This window comes from Emys orbicularis, chromosome 3 (genome assembly GCF_028017835.1).
Source record: "Emys orbicularis isolate rEmyOrb1 chromosome 3, rEmyOrb1.hap1, whole genome shotgun sequence".
Taxonomy (NCBI): Eukaryota; Metazoa; Chordata; order Testudines; family Emydidae; genus Emys; species Emys orbicularis.
The window spans coordinates 93,960,312-93,977,823 of NC_088685.1; the positions used below are offsets into that span (position 1 = coordinate 93,960,312).

The following is a 17,512-nucleotide window of genomic DNA, read 5'->3' on the forward strand; positions in this document are numbered from 1 at the left end:
AATTTGGGTTACCAAAAAGATTGTTCTTTTCTCTTTAATTACCTCTTGAAGTATTTTGTGCATGGAAATTTAGTAAGTACTGTACTTGATTTGCACATAGGCAGATTAGAGATAAATGGAGCTGTTTACATCATAGTTTTGTTTCTTTTCCTTTTGCTACACTAATTTGTAGGAAAATATACTGTAAAAGAAAAAAAAATCATACTTTGACAGTGGTCAAGTGAATTATATTTTGGGAATACTCACGTTAAATAGACAATGAGCTAAAAAAGGCCCCACAGCATGGGACCAGTCTAATATCCGATTCATAAAATCAGTTGAATAAGCTATTGTTACTGATTAAATGTGGGCTAATGCATATGACAGTGAGCTGATTTGACTAAGAAAATTCTTGCCTCCTGATTGGCCGAAGTCAGCTTTGTTGTCAGTTCTTCCCTCATATTTTCCAACTGCTGTCTAAGCTGATTCTTATCCCCTTCCAGATGTAGTTTCTCCTTTTCAAATTGCTGCTCCAACTCCTTAAGAAAACAGAAGAACAAAACAGAAAAATTACATCCATTCTTAGTAGTCATTACAGCTTTTAACTCTTAGAAAGAACTCTTCTCTCTAAGGAATTATAATAGGGGTAAGTTTTGCCCGTTATTATGGAGATCATGGCTTTTTTGTGTACTTTCTAGTCCACATCCCTTGTTGATAAGATAAAAATAATAGTATGTAAAATCTCCTTTTGTAATACCATCAAGTGAATTAGCCCAAAGCATTCAAAAATGTAGACTCTCAATCTTGCATATACGTGGGCTCTACCAACTCAGGGACCTTAAGTTGTATCAAACATGAGTTTTAAATTTGATAACATAGTATTTAATTTCTATATAACATGCATAAAAAGAAGCAGTAAAACCTTAATGGCTATGCAGTGGGGTCAGATAGGCAGCTGAGCTGAAGTTGGGGAAAGTCAATAATTTTTATGTCATTATAAAACTAAAAAAACAGCAAATACACCTACACATCTAAAATGGTATTCATGTAATGAAAATGTATATATTTGATGGTCTACCTTTCACCCCTCCCCCTCATACTTTGCTTACATTATTAGACTGCACTTTTTGAGGGGGAGGGACTGCAACTATATCCATGTTTATACAGCATTTAGCCTGAGAAGGCCCTGATTTTAATCAGAGGCCCCAGCTTGTACAGTAACACAAATATTAGAAAATGAAATAATAATAAATTGCATGTATGCCTTTCTGCATCTGCCAATCTGTGACTTACATCACTGTTTCATAAACCTAAGCCATATATGTTTGTGCTGGAATCGTTACTCTTTAAAAAAACTAAAGTTATTTTTAAGACTAGTGTTTTATTAATAATTTGGACACAAATGTGACAAAATGGAACATTATTCCAGTATATAATAATATGTCACAAGATTATTTTAACATACAAACATGTAACAGCAGCAAAAATGGGCTTTTAATAAACTTCAAGTCACAGCCATGTTGAAAGCCTTCAAAGTAAAAAACAAAAACAAAAAAACAAACAACATTTTAAAGGATTAAGAGTCTTAGCTCAAATCTCAGTGCAACATATTTTAAATCTACTAGGTCCAAAAGTTACAGTACAATAACAATAAAGTTGCAACCTCAAGTCACTGAGAAGTTAGAAATAACAGAATTAAGGTTTCCATGCAACCTTAATTTGGCACCCTTGTGATTATATATTATAAATCTTTAATTACATAATCACATACTATTTTCTCCACCGGATCTCTACCTCATTTAGTGCATAGGTAGGGCCCTACCAAATTCATGGCCACGAAAAACGCGCCACGAACCATGAAATCTGGTCTCGTCCGTGAAATCTGGTTTTTTGTGTACTTTTCCCTGCACTATACAGATTTCACAGGGGAGACCAGCGTTTCTCAAACTGGGGGGCCTGACCTAAAGGGAGTTGTGGGTGGAAGGGTTAGAAGGTTATTGTAGGGGTGGGTCACAGTATTGCCACCCTTACTTCTCCAGATATTCAATATAAGCAGCTGTTCAATATTTTGTTTATCCTTATTGTTCAATGTGTAGCCCCAGGTTTTATTTAGTCACACTATTCAAACCCTGCTCTGAAGATAGAACTATTAATTGCCGCATGGGCTTTTCTATGGTGCTCATCATTATAGTATCTCAGAGGTTCACAAAAATTAATTTATGTATTTTCACAGCACCTCTGTGAGGCGATGGGGTGACATTATCCTCATTTTAAAGATGGGGAACTAAGACACAGAGAAATTAAGATCAAAAGTGTCCACTAATTTTGCATGCCCAATTTGAGACGCGTAGGATCTGATTTTTCAGAGAACTTAACATTCTGGACCACTTTATATGTTGAAAGCACAGATCCCATTAACATCAGTGGGAGCTAAGCATGCTCAGCACTTCTGCAAATTAGGCCCCAGCGTCCCAAATCTGGCAATCAGAAACTGAGGGACACACAATTAGTGACTACCTGTGAAAAATCTGGTTTAAGTGACTTGCCCAGCATCACATAGGAACTCTGTGACAAAGGCAGGGATAGAATCGAATGCTCCAGAGCAGCATTCAACTGCCTTAACTTTGAGACCTTCCTTTCTCTTCCTGCAGTCCCCTGCCTCAGTGACTACACACCTTCGAACTTCTGCAGCAAATGACGCACAGTCTTATGGACAACAGTATCTGTCAGTATACAACCCTGATTCATTCCCAGAATGGTCCATACTGCATACTAAATAAGGTGGGGGTTCTGTGGAAAAAGTAGCATATGATTATGTAATTCAAGATTGTATCATAATAAAAATGGACAAAGGAGCCAAATTAAGGTTATACAGGAAGTCTTAATTCAGGCATTTCCTAACTTTTGAGTGCTTCAATTTGCAATCTTAACTTTCTTAAAATATACGTTTTGTGGATGTAATTCCTAGTTTCCAAAAAACTGAAAAAAATTCCATCATGTGGAATCATACTGACAGCCTATATGGGTCATCAGTAGGATTGAAATCTTTAGGTCCACAGCACGTCTACCACTTCAGCTAACAGAGAAGTAGTAGGCTGTTATCCTTTACTTTGACCAGGCACTAGAGGGAAGTCAGAAGCACACTTTGCCAGTGGGTTTCACAGATATTTGTTGACAGCAGAGGAATGGTAAGATTCAGGAATTCTGGGTTCCACTCCAGGCTCTGGATGGGAATACGGTCTAGTGGACAAAGGCTCTTCTTCCTCTGTCCACCCCTCCAGCCTGATCTTGTCCCAGTCCCCTCTCTTCTTCCTACTCTTATAATCTCATTGTCCAGCCCGCTTCAGTCTCCCACTCCAATGTCCTCTCCAAGTCCCAGTCTTTCCTCCCAGCTGGGCTCTCAATCTCAGTCTCTATCCCCACCTTGCCTCCCAATCCCTTTTCCCAGCTAGTCTCAGTCCCCTCCTCCCCATCCCCCTGGCTCCTTGTCCCAAGCCTACTCCATCATTCTAGCTCAGCTCTTGTCCCCTCTGCATCTAATTCAGATGTTCCTGTTCCAAGCTGCTTGGGGGGCAGGGGGTGAGGGAGAGTGGTATTGAGAGCACCGGGGAGACTGTCTTTCTGCTCTCTGTTCTGATGCCCAGCACCACATTGGACACAGAAGCTAGCAGCAGCCATTGCAAAGAGAGTCCAGCATCCCTGGGATGGAGCATGCTCCGTGCAGATGGTATCTGAAGAATTTAGCGGCAAAATCCTAGCCAATCTCTACTGAACATGTGCCAATTGTGATTTTTCAAAGGCTTATATAAATGATATCTTGTCCAAATTTGACATCTTTTCACTGGAATAACAAAAGGCACATCCCTGATACTAGGGCAACATCTCTGACAATTTTTCAGCCCTTCTTCCCCAAGCATGAAGATGCTAGAGCTTTTCAAGAAAATAGTTTTAACTTTTTTTCCTCTTTTTTTAATATGGGCAACAATAAATTTTTCCCAATCTGATTCTCAGAATTGGTTGATTTTCCCCCTGATACTTAAAACAAAAAACAAAACAAAACAAAAAAAATTCAGCCTGAGGTAGACACCCAGCATGGAAAATTTCACCTTTAATGACTGAAGTTTGGCAAAGTTATTAGCAACTGAAAACGGTGCCAGGTGATATAAAATATAGGTGCTATGAACTCTGCCTATAACATACTAAAAGATACAATTTACAATAAAAAATAAACCTTTCAATACATATACCACCCCTCCCCCTACTGTCACTCCTTTTTCCTCCTCCTTTTGTCTTTTACTTCCTTACACTATCTTCCTATTTTCTCCACAAAAGTATACTCAGGGTCTTCCTTCCTCTATCCCTCCAACTGTTGGAGTCCAACAGCACAGTATATCTTTGCAAAGCCATCAGCAGGGACTTCCTGTCTCATGTTAGACTTGAGACAGGTAATATTTACTAGGGAGTAGTTCAGTCTCTATGCTGACTCAGTCCCTATCCTCTGCCGAGGTTCCCTAATAAGTCAGCCCACAATGAAGGTTGACATTTGTGATATGGACACAGGACCAATAACTCATGTTCCAAAGTTGTTTGTAGTGTTTTTGTAGCCAAATTGGTCCCATGATATGAGAGAGACAAGGTAAGTGAGGAATGGACCAACTTCTGTTGATGAAAAGTACAAGCTTTCAAGCTTCATAGAGTTCTTCTTCTGGTGTGGGGAAGGTAATCAGAGTGTCTAAGCTAAATATAAGTTGGGTCAGACTGGTAAGCATAAGGAGTTTACACATGCTATAGGAGACTACTTAAAAGGAAGTGGGCAATTAAGGGTTTGCAGGCAGCAGGGTCTGTAACAAATTGTTGTAATGAGCCATGAAACCAGTGTCTCTGTTGAATCAATGCCCCAACGGTAACTGTGTGGGTGAAACCAGGCAATCACCATGCTCTCGAAAGAATTCACACAGAAAACAATAAAGGACAAAAACACCCTATCACCCATGGGTGTACACTTTTCACAAAGCAATCACTCCAAATCTGACCTCTCCTTCCTCATCTTCAAAGGAAACCTGTTCAACACCTTCAAAAGGCAAGCCTGGGAACTTAAATTCATAACTCTGCTAGACACTAAAAACTATGGACTCAGAGACACTATTTTTATGACTCATTACGACAATTTTAACCCCTAGTTGCCCACTTCATTTTAAATGGTCTCTTACAGCATGTGTCAACTCCTTATGCTTAACAATCTGTCCCAACTTATATTTTGCTTAGACACCGTGGTTACCTTCCCCAGACCAGAAGAAGAGCTCCATGAAGCTTGAAAGCTTGTACCTTCCACCAACAAGCTGGCCCAATAAAAGATATTGCCTCAGCTACCCTGTCTCTCTCATTTCGCAAAGGCCACTTAAACAACCATTAGATGTCTACAACTTTCAGCAACAACCTATCTTTGTTGGATTCCCATTGCTGACCTACAGCTTAAAGGCTCCATAGCTCATTAACATTTCTCTCATTTCTCTATTCCCAGGGAGTCAAATCCACCTTCCCCATGTCAACAAATGCATGCTAACAAACAAAGGTCTTTTCTATGCCAATATAATGACTTGGTGAAAATATTTTAAGAACCCCCATATATTCTGCACACCTTCCAAAATCAAAACTAAAATAATGTATAAGTCCAACAAACAAACAAACAAAACAAGTACAAAAAAACAACACTGAAAGCAGATGGGAGCAAAGCACAGTTGAGAAAATCTACAAAAATAATCCACCTATAAGGCCTACAAATATTTTAATTGGCCAAATCCATGGACAATACAGAACAGGTAGGCATTGAAAAATATTGGAAATTCTCAATACAAAAGGAAAACAGTTTCTCCTTAAGTATTAGTGTTCATAACAAAGAAATATATTTTAACAAAGCAATAATGCAGCAGCAAAAACTCTTTAGCTTGAAGTTCAACCCAGTCCTACAACTCTAGATCTAGAGCTCTATCAAAAGGCATTTTCCTTCCACTGTGTGGTATGCAGCCACTACTAAACAGCTAGATCTACATCTCACTGAGGCTATGGAAAGATTCTCAGTGACTTCACTGATTTATGGATTTGGCCCATAGTTCTTTCCCCAAGCACCTGTGCAAGTCAGGGGGAAGCTATCCTGAAATTAACTATGTGTTCAATGGGCAACACATAGTGCTCCTGCACCTTGTCAAAAGTACGTGTTCACTTTTCCACAAAAGTTTGAAGAGTAACCTTTAATATACTATTTTTCCTAACCATAAAGGTGCAACCATGGCTTTGTTGTATACATGTATTTAAATCAACAAGCAAGTTAGCTAACACAACTAGGACTGCTATATCACCCTCAACTTGTCCATATTTCATTTAGGAATTGCAGTGTGCATGGTTGTATATAAAAGGACCCCAGAGCACTCTAATGCCCTTTGTTATTCTTTACAAATGCAAATGTACCAGAGTCAAGCCCTCTTAGGAGAATAAGGGATAAAAGAATGAAATAAGGGAATTAATACATGCTATCCATATGCATATACCATTTTCTCATAGTTTGGCTCAACACCCTTTCTGATTTGGAACATGGTTTGTTTTCTTCCTAACTTACCAGTTGCAGCTTTTTCTTTTCCTTGGTAGCATTGCTGTGTGCAGTCTCAATCGCAGTGTGATGTTTCCATGCCAATTCTTCCAAGGTCTTAGAATGAGCCTCATTTAACAGTGCAGCCTCCCCTTCCAATCTGGTTTGCAGCTTTATCAGCTCTTTCTCATAATACTCTCGTTGTGTTTCCCTTGCTTCATTTACCTTCTGTAAAAGCCAGACAACAAAAAATTCCAAATCACCTATTCTTAAGTGTTTGTCTATTTCAGTAAGGAGAAAAAGGCAAAAAGGAAAAACTAGTGAAGTTTTACACAAATACTCAAAAACAATTATACTTTATATATATGTAGCATAGAATAAATACCCTTAAACCAGATCTTTAAACTATACTCAAAAAGGTGTTTCAATTATAGACTAAGTATAAGAAGTTAAAATCTATTGTCTCTTTTTTTGCTCTATTTTATCATGTAAAAAAAAGCAGACAAATTTCGGATGTAGAGGCAATTTCCAATTCATTATTCTCTGAGCTGCAAACATGGTTTTGGATACCAGTTCTTTTTCTTTCTTATTTTAGTTTTGAACTAGTGCTGGTGTGTAGTGAGGCAAGGAGGAAATTCCTTATTATGATGCCCTCTCAAGACAAAAGTCAGAAGGAAGGTTGTTCAAACAACATAACATCGTTTAAACCAGTACGTTTTTCTGGACTCCATTACTTTATATGTAATCTATCTCATCATCATGATCTTAACTGGTGGGAACAGAAAAACAATTAAAGAATCATTATACAATAGCTCAAGTTTTAGTTTGCTATATTTGCCCTGTCATGGGCCTATTGGGTACCTGCATGTACATTCTCAAGGCTTACTGATTTTCAATTTTTCCTTGACCTCAGCCCCATTCCCACCTCACGGGGGCACTCTGGGAGATGAGACACATAGGAAGATTATTGGCAATCTGCTTCAAGAATCAAGAAGCACAACAGATGCCAGAAATCAGTTTGGATAACATTGCACCTGCCTCCTCTCGGTCTTCATCTCAGCTGAAACTATCACCTTCAACTCTGCAATGCACACGATCTACATTAGTAACTTGAAAAGTTGGCAGTACCATATGTGTCTCACAGGGCAGTATAATGTGCTATCACTGCTCCATACAGTCAGACACTCCAGTCTTTTAAAAGAGTTAAGATATTTCAGAATTCATTAATATTTCCAGTTAGAATTCTAAGGCTTCTATTTTGTTGTTCTAAAATAGAAAGAACTGTGGTGTTTTGTTTTGTTTTTACCTTTTCCAGTGCCAGAATCTGCTGCCTTTGTCTTTCATCCAGACTTTGTGTTTTGCTCTGCAATAGATTTTTTTCCTCTTCCAGCTGAGATAGTTTCTCTTTTAATCTAGATTTTTCTGATTCTAAATCTCTTATTGTAACTTCCTGTGTCATCTGTGTAGCTTGAAGAATTCCAATGTGACCTACAAAAAGAAAACAACCATTTAAAATCTCAGACATGAAGATTATTCACCTGTAACCCGAACTCTTACAAATGGACTCTGCACATGCCCATCCAAGTGATGTCCAGTAATGCAGCTCTGACAGTGGAACCTTCTTGCAGCAGTGCTCTCATGCCCCCTCCCTCACTGTTCCTGAATGTTTGGAGGGCAAGGGTATAAAAAAGGGGCATGAGGATCTTGTCACCTTGGTTCCTTCCACTGCCTCTTCAAGGTTCAAAGTTTAAATTAGCACTCCAAAGAAGAAAGTGAGGAGGAGGAAAGTGTGTATGTGCAGAGTCCATCTCAAATAATTCTGGTTACTGGTGAATAATCTTCATTTATTTTTCAAATGGCCTCAGCACATTCCCACTCATGGGATAGTTAGAAAAGAAGTACCACAATCTCTGTAAGTTGAGATGCAGAGTCCTAATTGAATAATGATTGTAGTACCGCATTACCAAACTGAACATCTGACCGGGATGCTAGATCTAGTGAGTAATGCTTTGTGAAAGTGTGAATAGAGCTCCAGGTTGTACCTCTTCATGTTTCTAAAATTGGGATAAGCTTGATACATGCCATGGAAACCAAATTTTCCCTGGGAAGAGGGGCAGAGCTTTGTTTGTAGCTTTCTACTATACAAAACAGCTTTTCTCTGTACAAAACCTAACCCATTTAGACAAATGTTATGATGTAATTATGTTTCCTTTATTAGTAGTATCCCCAAATGAAATAAAAACTTTTGGTGACTTCTTGGCAGTTAAGGCATGAAGCTTTACCTCATCTGAATGAGAATGAGGTCTAGAAAAGAATACTGCTAAGTTATTGATCTGAGTTAGGTTAAAGTCTATTACGACTTTGGGAGGGAATTTAGGATGCAGATGGAGGACTTTTTCCCCTGTGAAAGACAGTGAATGGTGGGTCAGCATGAGGATCTGTAACTTGCTTACAATTCTAGCAGATGTGCTTGCTGTAATGAAGGCTGTTTTGATTGAAAGGAGAATTAAGTAACCCCACTGGGGGTTTCATGACTGGAGTAAGTACCAGTAAGTAGTGGAGTAAGTAGGTTAAGATCCCAAGTCAGATTTACCTCTTTACTGGAGGAAAATGTTTACTATTTCTTTCATGAACCTCTTGGCTGTGTCATGTGTGAATTTAGTCTTATTATCAATAAATGCATGGTGTGCAGAAATGGCTGCTAAGTGGACTTTCAAGAATGATATAGAAAGAGTTCTAATCACTTTAAATGAAGAAGGTATTCAAGTACGGAGTACTCAGAAGATGTTTCTGAATCCATGTTGTTAGTATTGGCCCAGATTAAAAATCTTTTCCATTTGAAATCATAGCATCTGAGAGTTGACTGTTTTCTGGAATTTATCCAGACACAAGAAAGTTCAAGAGAGGGGGACTTTTCTAGGTCTGTCACAATCCTATGGTCCATGCTGTCAAGTGCAGAGAGTGGGGTCCAGCTGGTAAATCCATCTGTTCTGTTGGGTCAATAGATCTGTGGTTAGTGGAAGAGACCGATAGTTCCCTGAAGAAGATCTGGAAACGTTGGTTGTCTCACCTGTGCTGTGGCAATCAAGGTTATTCTTGCTTTATCTGTCATTTTTCTTATGACTCTTTGAGAGAGAATAAATGGGGGAAAGGTATAAAGGAGACCTATTTCCCAGTCAAGCAGAAATGCATCTGATATGGATTGGATTTCTACTCCAGTTCTTGAACAAAACCTTGGGCAATATGAATTGTATCTGCTTGCAAATAAGTCTATGTCTGGATAGCTCCAAAGACAGAATATCTCATTTACTACTAAGATTTTGTGACCATTTGTACTGTTCACTTCTGTCTCAGCTCAACTGGTCTGCAAGACTGTTGACTTTGTCCATGAGATGTAGGGCTATATGGTAGATATGGTGCTGGATGCACCAGTTCCACAGTGCCACTGTTTCTCTGCAAGGTTGGCTGGAGTGGGCCCCTTGTTCGCTCACACAGAACACTGCCGCTGTGTCTATTGCTACATGGATGAGTTTGCCTTGCAGATGTGGAGAAAGGATTTGAAATCAAATGGAATGCTCTTAATTTTAGCATTTGCAGAGTCCCTTCCCAGTGGTTCTGATGGCCATGGACAGTTAGGTTGTACAGGGGAGCTCCCTATCCCAAGTATGAAATGTTTGAGGTAATCATAGTCGACAAAGCTGGGGGGCTGAATGTTACTCCTTCAAAACACTGTGATGCTGAATCGACCAACTGAAGGATGACAGTACCTCTTTCCGAACTGTCAGTTTGGAGAACATGCTGTCCAAATTTGGAAGATAAATCTTTGCTAGCCAATTCTCATCTTGAGGCTGATACTTAACTGACAGGGCTTCTTGTGGAGGCTTTGTTGCCATCAAGATTTTCATAAATCCTCCTCCTTCTGGATTGAAGACTATGGCTTTTCAAGAATCCAGAATTCCCCAATAAACTGGATTGACTATACAGGAGTTGTGATATTTTCCAGCTTATTCTGAGTCTCAGTTTTTGAAGAGGGATCATGTCTGGACCATAACTGTTGAAAGGTCCTCCCTGAGAGGATACACTGATTAACCAATCGTCTACATAGAAGTAAATGTGGATGCCCTGTCATCTTAGATGTGCTGCTGCTGCTGCTGCAGACAGACACTTTGTGACTACTCACATGCACCTGAGCAGAGAAAAAGGAGGACTCTGAGTGGAAGCGATCCTCTCGTATGATGAAATGAAGGTATTTGTAATGTGAAGGTCTGATAATTCTAAAATACACTTCTTAAAAACTGAGAGATCCAAGCCAATCTTGGGTGGATACGGAGGAGATAACTGATGCCAGAGTTAACACAAAGAATTTGAACTCCCTGATTAATTAATTGAATTTTCACGGGTCTAAAGTAGGCAGAAGGTCTCCATCTTTCTTTGGGATCAGAAAGTATCTGGACTAGAAACCCTTTCCATGGAATTCCCTTGAACTCTTCTGCATGGCTCCTTGCTTACATTAGAGACTGGATTTCTGTTCCTAACAGATTCTCATGAAAAGGTCCCTGAAGAGAGAAGGGACAAGAGGACTGGTGGGAGGTATTGTGTTGAACTTAATAGAATAAATTTTCTGTATAATTTCAGGATCCAACTGTCTGTTGTGAAGGCATGCCAGATGTTGAAGGAGTGGGAAAGTCTTTTTTTCAAAAGAGGGGAAGGAGGTGGATGGATCGATCAAGGTTGATCTGATGCTGTTGGGTGTCTCGGCAAATGTGAGGTCTAAGCCCTAGTGTGAAAGACATGGAAGCTGTTGATTTACCCTTTGTACGAAATTTAAAAATTTTCCTCCTCTGTAGCTGTTGCTAAGATGACGGTTGGTTGAACTGCCATCTCTGCCTGCAGTAGGATAATGAGGAAGACGAATATTGTGGTTTATGATATTTAAAGCAGGAACATCAAACCTTCTTCTGGATGGCTGGTAGATCCCGCGATAGTAGTTGTGGAACTTAGTACCCTTCAACATTTCTAGGATTTCATCCATTCCTGAACTTAATAGACCATCTTCCAGAATAGAAGGTTTTCCACACATGTTCTCATCTCTCATACAAGGCCAGATGATCTCAGCCATGAATATCACCTTAATGTTATTGCTGAAGTCGCTGCCCAGGCTGCTGCATCACAGAAGTCAAATGAGTACGCCTGCAATAAACCTTCCAATATGGGAGGGTGATTTTCATGGTTCATGATTTCAAGTTCTTCTTCACGCAGCACACAGTCAACTTGTGGAACTCCTTACCTGAGGAGGTTGTGAAGGCTAGAACTATAACAGCATTTAAAAGAGAACTGGATAAATTCATGGTGGTTAAGTCCATTAATGGCTATTAGCCAGGATGGGTAAGGAATGGTGTCCCTAGCCTCTGTTTGTCAGAGGATGGAGATGGATGGCAGGAGAGAGATCACTTGATCATTGCCTGTTAGGTCCACTCCCTCTGGGGCACCTGGCATTGGCCACTGTCGGTAGACAGGATACTGGGCTAGATGGACCTTTGATCTGACCCGGTACGGCCGTTTTTATGTTCTTATGGCTTCTGCCAGCTTCTTCTGGTCTTTAGGAAGGGATCTAGCAAAATTGGCCAGGAACCAGTACCACCTTGGAGAGAAGATGGACATTCTGACTTGATAATTAGAAAACCTAATGCCAAGTGAAACAGATGAGAAGACCTTTCTGCCTAAGTTGTCAAGCTATTTCCCTTTTCTGTCAGACAGGGTTGGGTGTACTTATCCTCCTTTTGTTCTTTGGCCAGCAACAACCAGTGAATTAAGAGCTGGATGTGTGTGGAAAAGTGAAACCCCTTCATACGATAGTTGATAACACTTGTCCAACACTTTTTAAAAACATAGCTTGACCCAATTCAGGATGTGATTATTCTCTTGACCAGCTGCAATAAACCTTCCAACATAGGAGAGTGATTTTATTGTTGGAAGGAGATCCCAAAATACTGAATACAGGATGAAAGGTCTCTTCCATTGTGAACGATTATATCTTCAGTGTTGTACCTATTCTTTCTAGCATTTCATGGGAATGAATAGCATCTTCTGATTAAGAAGATGAGGAGATTCCTTCCCCCCACCCCAACACACATACAAATATTATCATCAGGAGATATTTGATTGTCTGGTTCCATGTTGGCATCCTGGAATTCAGTGGACCTCCTGTTTCGTATTCTAACATGTCTGGGACAAACATGGGAGAAGGGTCTCTTTAAAGTGGAGATGTAGACAGAGCTGGATGAGTTGGATCCAAAGGCCAGTAAGGAAGGTGAAGAGCAGTAAGGTCATCTAATCAAGGGAGATATAACATTCTTTTTAGTATTCAGTGTCAGACTCTATCATAATACCATGTAGCATAAAGGTGTTCCCTTTGTCTAAACGATCTGTATATGGTGTCAGTATAATGTTTTCTAGGGTATGTAATCCACCCCCAGGAAGGAGAGGAGGTGGCAATTTAACAGGTCTATCTTAGCCTTAGTCATTATCTGATTGTGGATCCAAATGTGGATCTGACGTAGCTCAAACTAGAGACAGTACTGGCCTTGGTAAGTACAATATAGAAAATGGTGAGGGACAGTTCCCTGGGGTAGGTGTGTGTGGGGAGGAAGCCAAATCTGAGGGGAAATCTGTAACTGAGCAGGGGTGTTTCCTTTCTTTCCAAGTGAAGACAAGGGAGTAAGGATATCAGAGTCTTCAATTCTTCTTTTAATTCCCCCCAAGAGTATGGTTCTGACTGCAGGTCTGGTTTATGTACTTGGACCACTATTGTAATAGTGGAAGCGGATGGTGCCAAGAAGTCTGATGTGTCTCCAGTAATATTTTTTTGGAACTGGGGTATGATGCTTTGTTTGGGATTGATAATCGCCATGAGCCTTTGGTTTTGGCCTGAGTTCCGAAGGTGGTCTTGGAACAGAGGCCATGAGATCCAAGGGGTTCCAGTGTGCAGACAGATTCTGCTAACAGACAGACACAGATACCTGCAGGGCCTGTCACCTCCTTGCTAGGGGCTGGAGATGACAGATCCGAAGGACTGCATTCCTGAGGTGTGGTTCTGCTAACAGAGGCTGACACCAGCAGGGACCCGCTTTGTTGTGCCATCAAATCTGATGACTGTGGATTCTTTGGTACCATGATTTTAGATTTCACTCCGGTAGCAGAATGCCTTGGACAGGATCTTATGCTGCTTTTAAGTCCCCAAAGGAGTTGGGGATGAAGTAGGCCTCTCAGTACTCACAAATCCTACAGACTTGGAACTGTTTTTTTTCATTCCTTGTGAGATCTTGGGGTGAAAGTGGTGCAAATGGCACAGCAAGATGAAGCATGACCTTCCCCCAAACAAGCCAGACACCAAACATGGGTGTCTGAAGCTGTAAACAGGGCCAGAGGCACACCTCGTAAATCCTGGCTTTTTCCCTTTTGGATCTGCCATCAGCTGTGCACATCTCTGTTGGAGCACTGGAATAGACTAAAAAGAAATTAAATTTAAAAGCTAAATCTTCTACTAACTGAGACCTAGCTAAGGCACTGAGACTTAAAAGTCGATGATTCCATATCAGACTGACCTGACGAAGTTCCTGGTCCATCTGCAAGTGATGTTGGAAGAAACTGAGGTGGCTGGAGAACCACGCCCCCTTTTACAGCCTCACCCTCAATGTCAGGAACAGTAGGGGAAGGGCAAGAGGTTCACGAGAGTGCTCAGGCAGACTTTGCTATAAGAAATATCCACTGTCAGAGCTACATTGTTGGCACATCCCATAAGTAAGAATGTGCAGAAGCCATTCAAAGAAGAATGCCCACTACACCCTTTGGAGTTTGAATGTATCTAAAGCTACAGTTAAATATGTTACTGAGTTCATTAAATCCACAGCGATGATCAACCCTGCAGATGCTATATGAAGATACTAATGTTCAGGGCAATCACAATGACACATGTCCTTAAAACTCATTAAGGGCATTTTGTTTCATAAAAGAAAATTAAAGTTCTTGAAAGTGTTTTCTGAATGTAGAGTTAATGGACTGCTCCTACATTGCCCTTTGACTCAGATCACTTGGTAGTTTAGAATTTTGGCACCCAGCTTTGTTCACAGCACTGTTTCACCTGCTGAGGACTCTGAAGCAGATAATTTGTCCCATTCCGGTCCCTTTGCATCAGTACAGCAATGCAAAGGATTCTGACAGCATATGAGAAAGCCCAGCGGGCACAGAGCCAGCACAGCCCTGGGCACAAGAAGATTGGGGACAAGATGGGGAAGAAGGATGGCAACAAGATGCTGTGCTCCTGCTATCCTCAGCTAGAAGTGTTACCAGCTGGAGCCGATTAGAGCAGCCGGAAGACAGTCCAGGCTATGAAAGTGTTTGGTAACTCCTTCTCTGAAGAGATAAGAGGCAATACTCACTGGTCAATCATGATGTTCCTCAGAGGTAACGAAAATGGAGAAGCCCATCACTCAGATGTCGTTGTCCACATCTGTCATGTACTTGTAACATCTGGCATCAAAAGCTTTCTTTGATATATTTGGTAGAATATACCAGGATATATATATTGTTTCAGGATGCTCTAGGGCCATAATAGCTCTATATTTTAGCGAGGAAAGGAGATATTTTTAAGAGGACCTTTGAAACAATGGTAATCCTTGTGACAGTAGGAGAAAGAATAGGATGAACTAGGCTTCCTAAACAATGATACAGTATTATTTTAGTTCTTGAGATCTTAGAGTGCCTGTTCAAGGGTGTTACCTAAAAGAATCTCTTCTCCTTTAATGAGAGTGTCAATGAGACACTTCTTGGATTCAAACTCTGGCTCTCAGCTTCAAAGCCAATCTACTGATCAGATTGTGGGTTAGGAGATACCAGGAGAGGGAGGCCAGCTCAATACTGGCATCATAGCGAAAAATGAAAGCCAGAGGATCCTTTGGAACGCTCTCCTCAAGATTTTAAGTCGAATACCCAGCTTCCAGTTCTGCTATATAGGTCCTCAAAGGTGACAATGATCACTGCTGGAAGTTAAGATTTCCTCATCAATCAGCTTTCAGCAAGATCAAAAATGTTGTAAGAGAGCCCCAAAGTTCATGCCAATTCTTAGAAAGCCCAAATAACCTAGACATGACTATAGGCAGAACAGGATTTGCATCTGGCTACTCTCAAGATTCCACAATGATTTTATTAATATTTTCACAAATGATATTGTGACAGATATTGCAACCCAATGCAATATCTTTGTGGACCACGCCATACTATGTTTATGTATCACTATGGACCAAGAATTGTATGCAACTCCAGGAAGGAAGGGTCACCATAGCTCCACCAGGAACCAAAACTAGTAGGGGGTGAGTACGATGAATAAGTTAGGTTGTAAACAGAGGTACCACCCCCAAGGGAGGTATGTATATACTGGCTCAAACTGGGATTTTCAGAGACCAACAGACACAGAAGGGGCTTTTGATATAAAAGGACTGGGTTTAAAATGACTCAAGGCCTTCTTTCTAATCCAGCAAACAGTAAGGATATTCTGTCCGGGGGGGTGGGGGGGCCCAAACCTTGTGGAAAGGTTGGAAAGACTTTGGGCTACTGGAGCCCTATAAGACTGATGGGTGCCTCCTCGTATGTTTAGTGTGTATTTAAATCTGTTAATTGTTTTTATTATGTTTTCCCTGTGATGCTTTTACCTTAAGAATAAATGAGCTTGCTTAGAAAGAGCTGTGTGGTAACTTGTAATTGCTTGCAATACTCTGTTCTTAAACCTCAGAGAAAGCAAGGCACAGGCACCAGCTATTAGGCAGACTGGCTTGCTGAGGATATCGCAGAGTAAGGCAGGGTGCTGTACAGCCTTAAAACCCCTGGAAAGGAAACGAGTGGGACAGTGGTCCCTACCAGAGACAAGTGATGGTTGGACACCTGAGACCTGACTGGGCACACCTGGAGTGGATCATGACATGGAGGGAGGGGGGGAAATAGGTGAAGTTACCCTGAAACTGTGTGACATGTATAAACATACCTCCCCTGCTTGTACCTAGCCTTGAAGAGCCTCTTCTTGGGACTTTTTGTCTTTATTGTCAAACAAATCCAGTATACACTTTCCTAAAAGGTACAATGATCTGACATTTTAATGAAAAACTGCCTTTGTCAAGAATTAGGCCACTTAATAAAAGTCAATTACTTTCAAAACATATTTGAAAATAGTATGAAGGCTTGTAAAGCAAATATAAATCTAACTACAATACACAACATAATTTAAAAAAAAAAAAAACAAGAAAGACTTTCAGAACTTTTTAGGGACAATGCAAAACTCTTCACAGACACTCTAGATCTGCATAATTTAAAATAGAAAAAATAATAGTATCATCCTGAATTAATATTTGAGGCTCATTTACATACAGAGTTATGGACATACATACTGGCTTTAAGTACAAGATCTGTGGCCTGCTGCTGTAAGCGTTCCCTAGCAGCTGCTAGCTCACTTTCCACCTCCTTGTGTTTGCTTAACAATGATATCTCCTCCTCCTTGACGTCATCTAGCTGTTTTTGAAGCACCTAAGGAAACATACAACATAATATTCATTAACACTACATAATAATGCTGTTAAATTTAACAAGCACAAATTTAAAGTATAAATACAGATGACATTTCAGCTTATAAGGCGTATTATTCATACACAAAACAAGATCTTATACATAAAATAACACACATACTAACACTGAGTGTTATGAAGCAAGCTTGCTATTTCTTTAAAGTGTACTTGATCTTGTATCAAATTTAACAAACCGATATATAAGCATATGATTACTGTTTTTTATTATTTTTATTATTGCCTCTGTAATCCACATTTAGATCCACAATCAAATAAGATCAGTGTGATTTAATCAGTCATTACGTATTATGCATACAAAATGTATATTTTCCCCTTTTCA

General features: G+C 40.1%; 1 protein-coding gene across 3 annotated transcripts in view; it reads right to left on the reverse strand.

Moving 5' to 3' along the window:
* Positions 1-17,512, reverse strand: part of FAM184A (family with sequence similarity 184 member A) — a 167,320-nt gene that overhangs the window by 84,470 nt on the left and 65,338 nt on the right. For all 3 annotated transcript variants that reach the window (XM_065401662.1, XM_065401664.1, XM_065401663.1), the window contains 4 exons: positions 16,999-17,134; positions 7,869-8,050; positions 6,593-6,790; positions 396-518 (listed from right to left, as the gene is read on the reverse strand). In XM_065401662.1, coding sequence (XP_065257734.1) covers positions 396-518; positions 6,593-6,790; positions 7,869-8,050; positions 16,999-17,134 — 639 coding nt within the window. The remainder of the gene's footprint in view (positions 1-395; positions 519-6,592; positions 6,791-7,868; positions 8,051-16,998; positions 17,135-17,512) is intronic.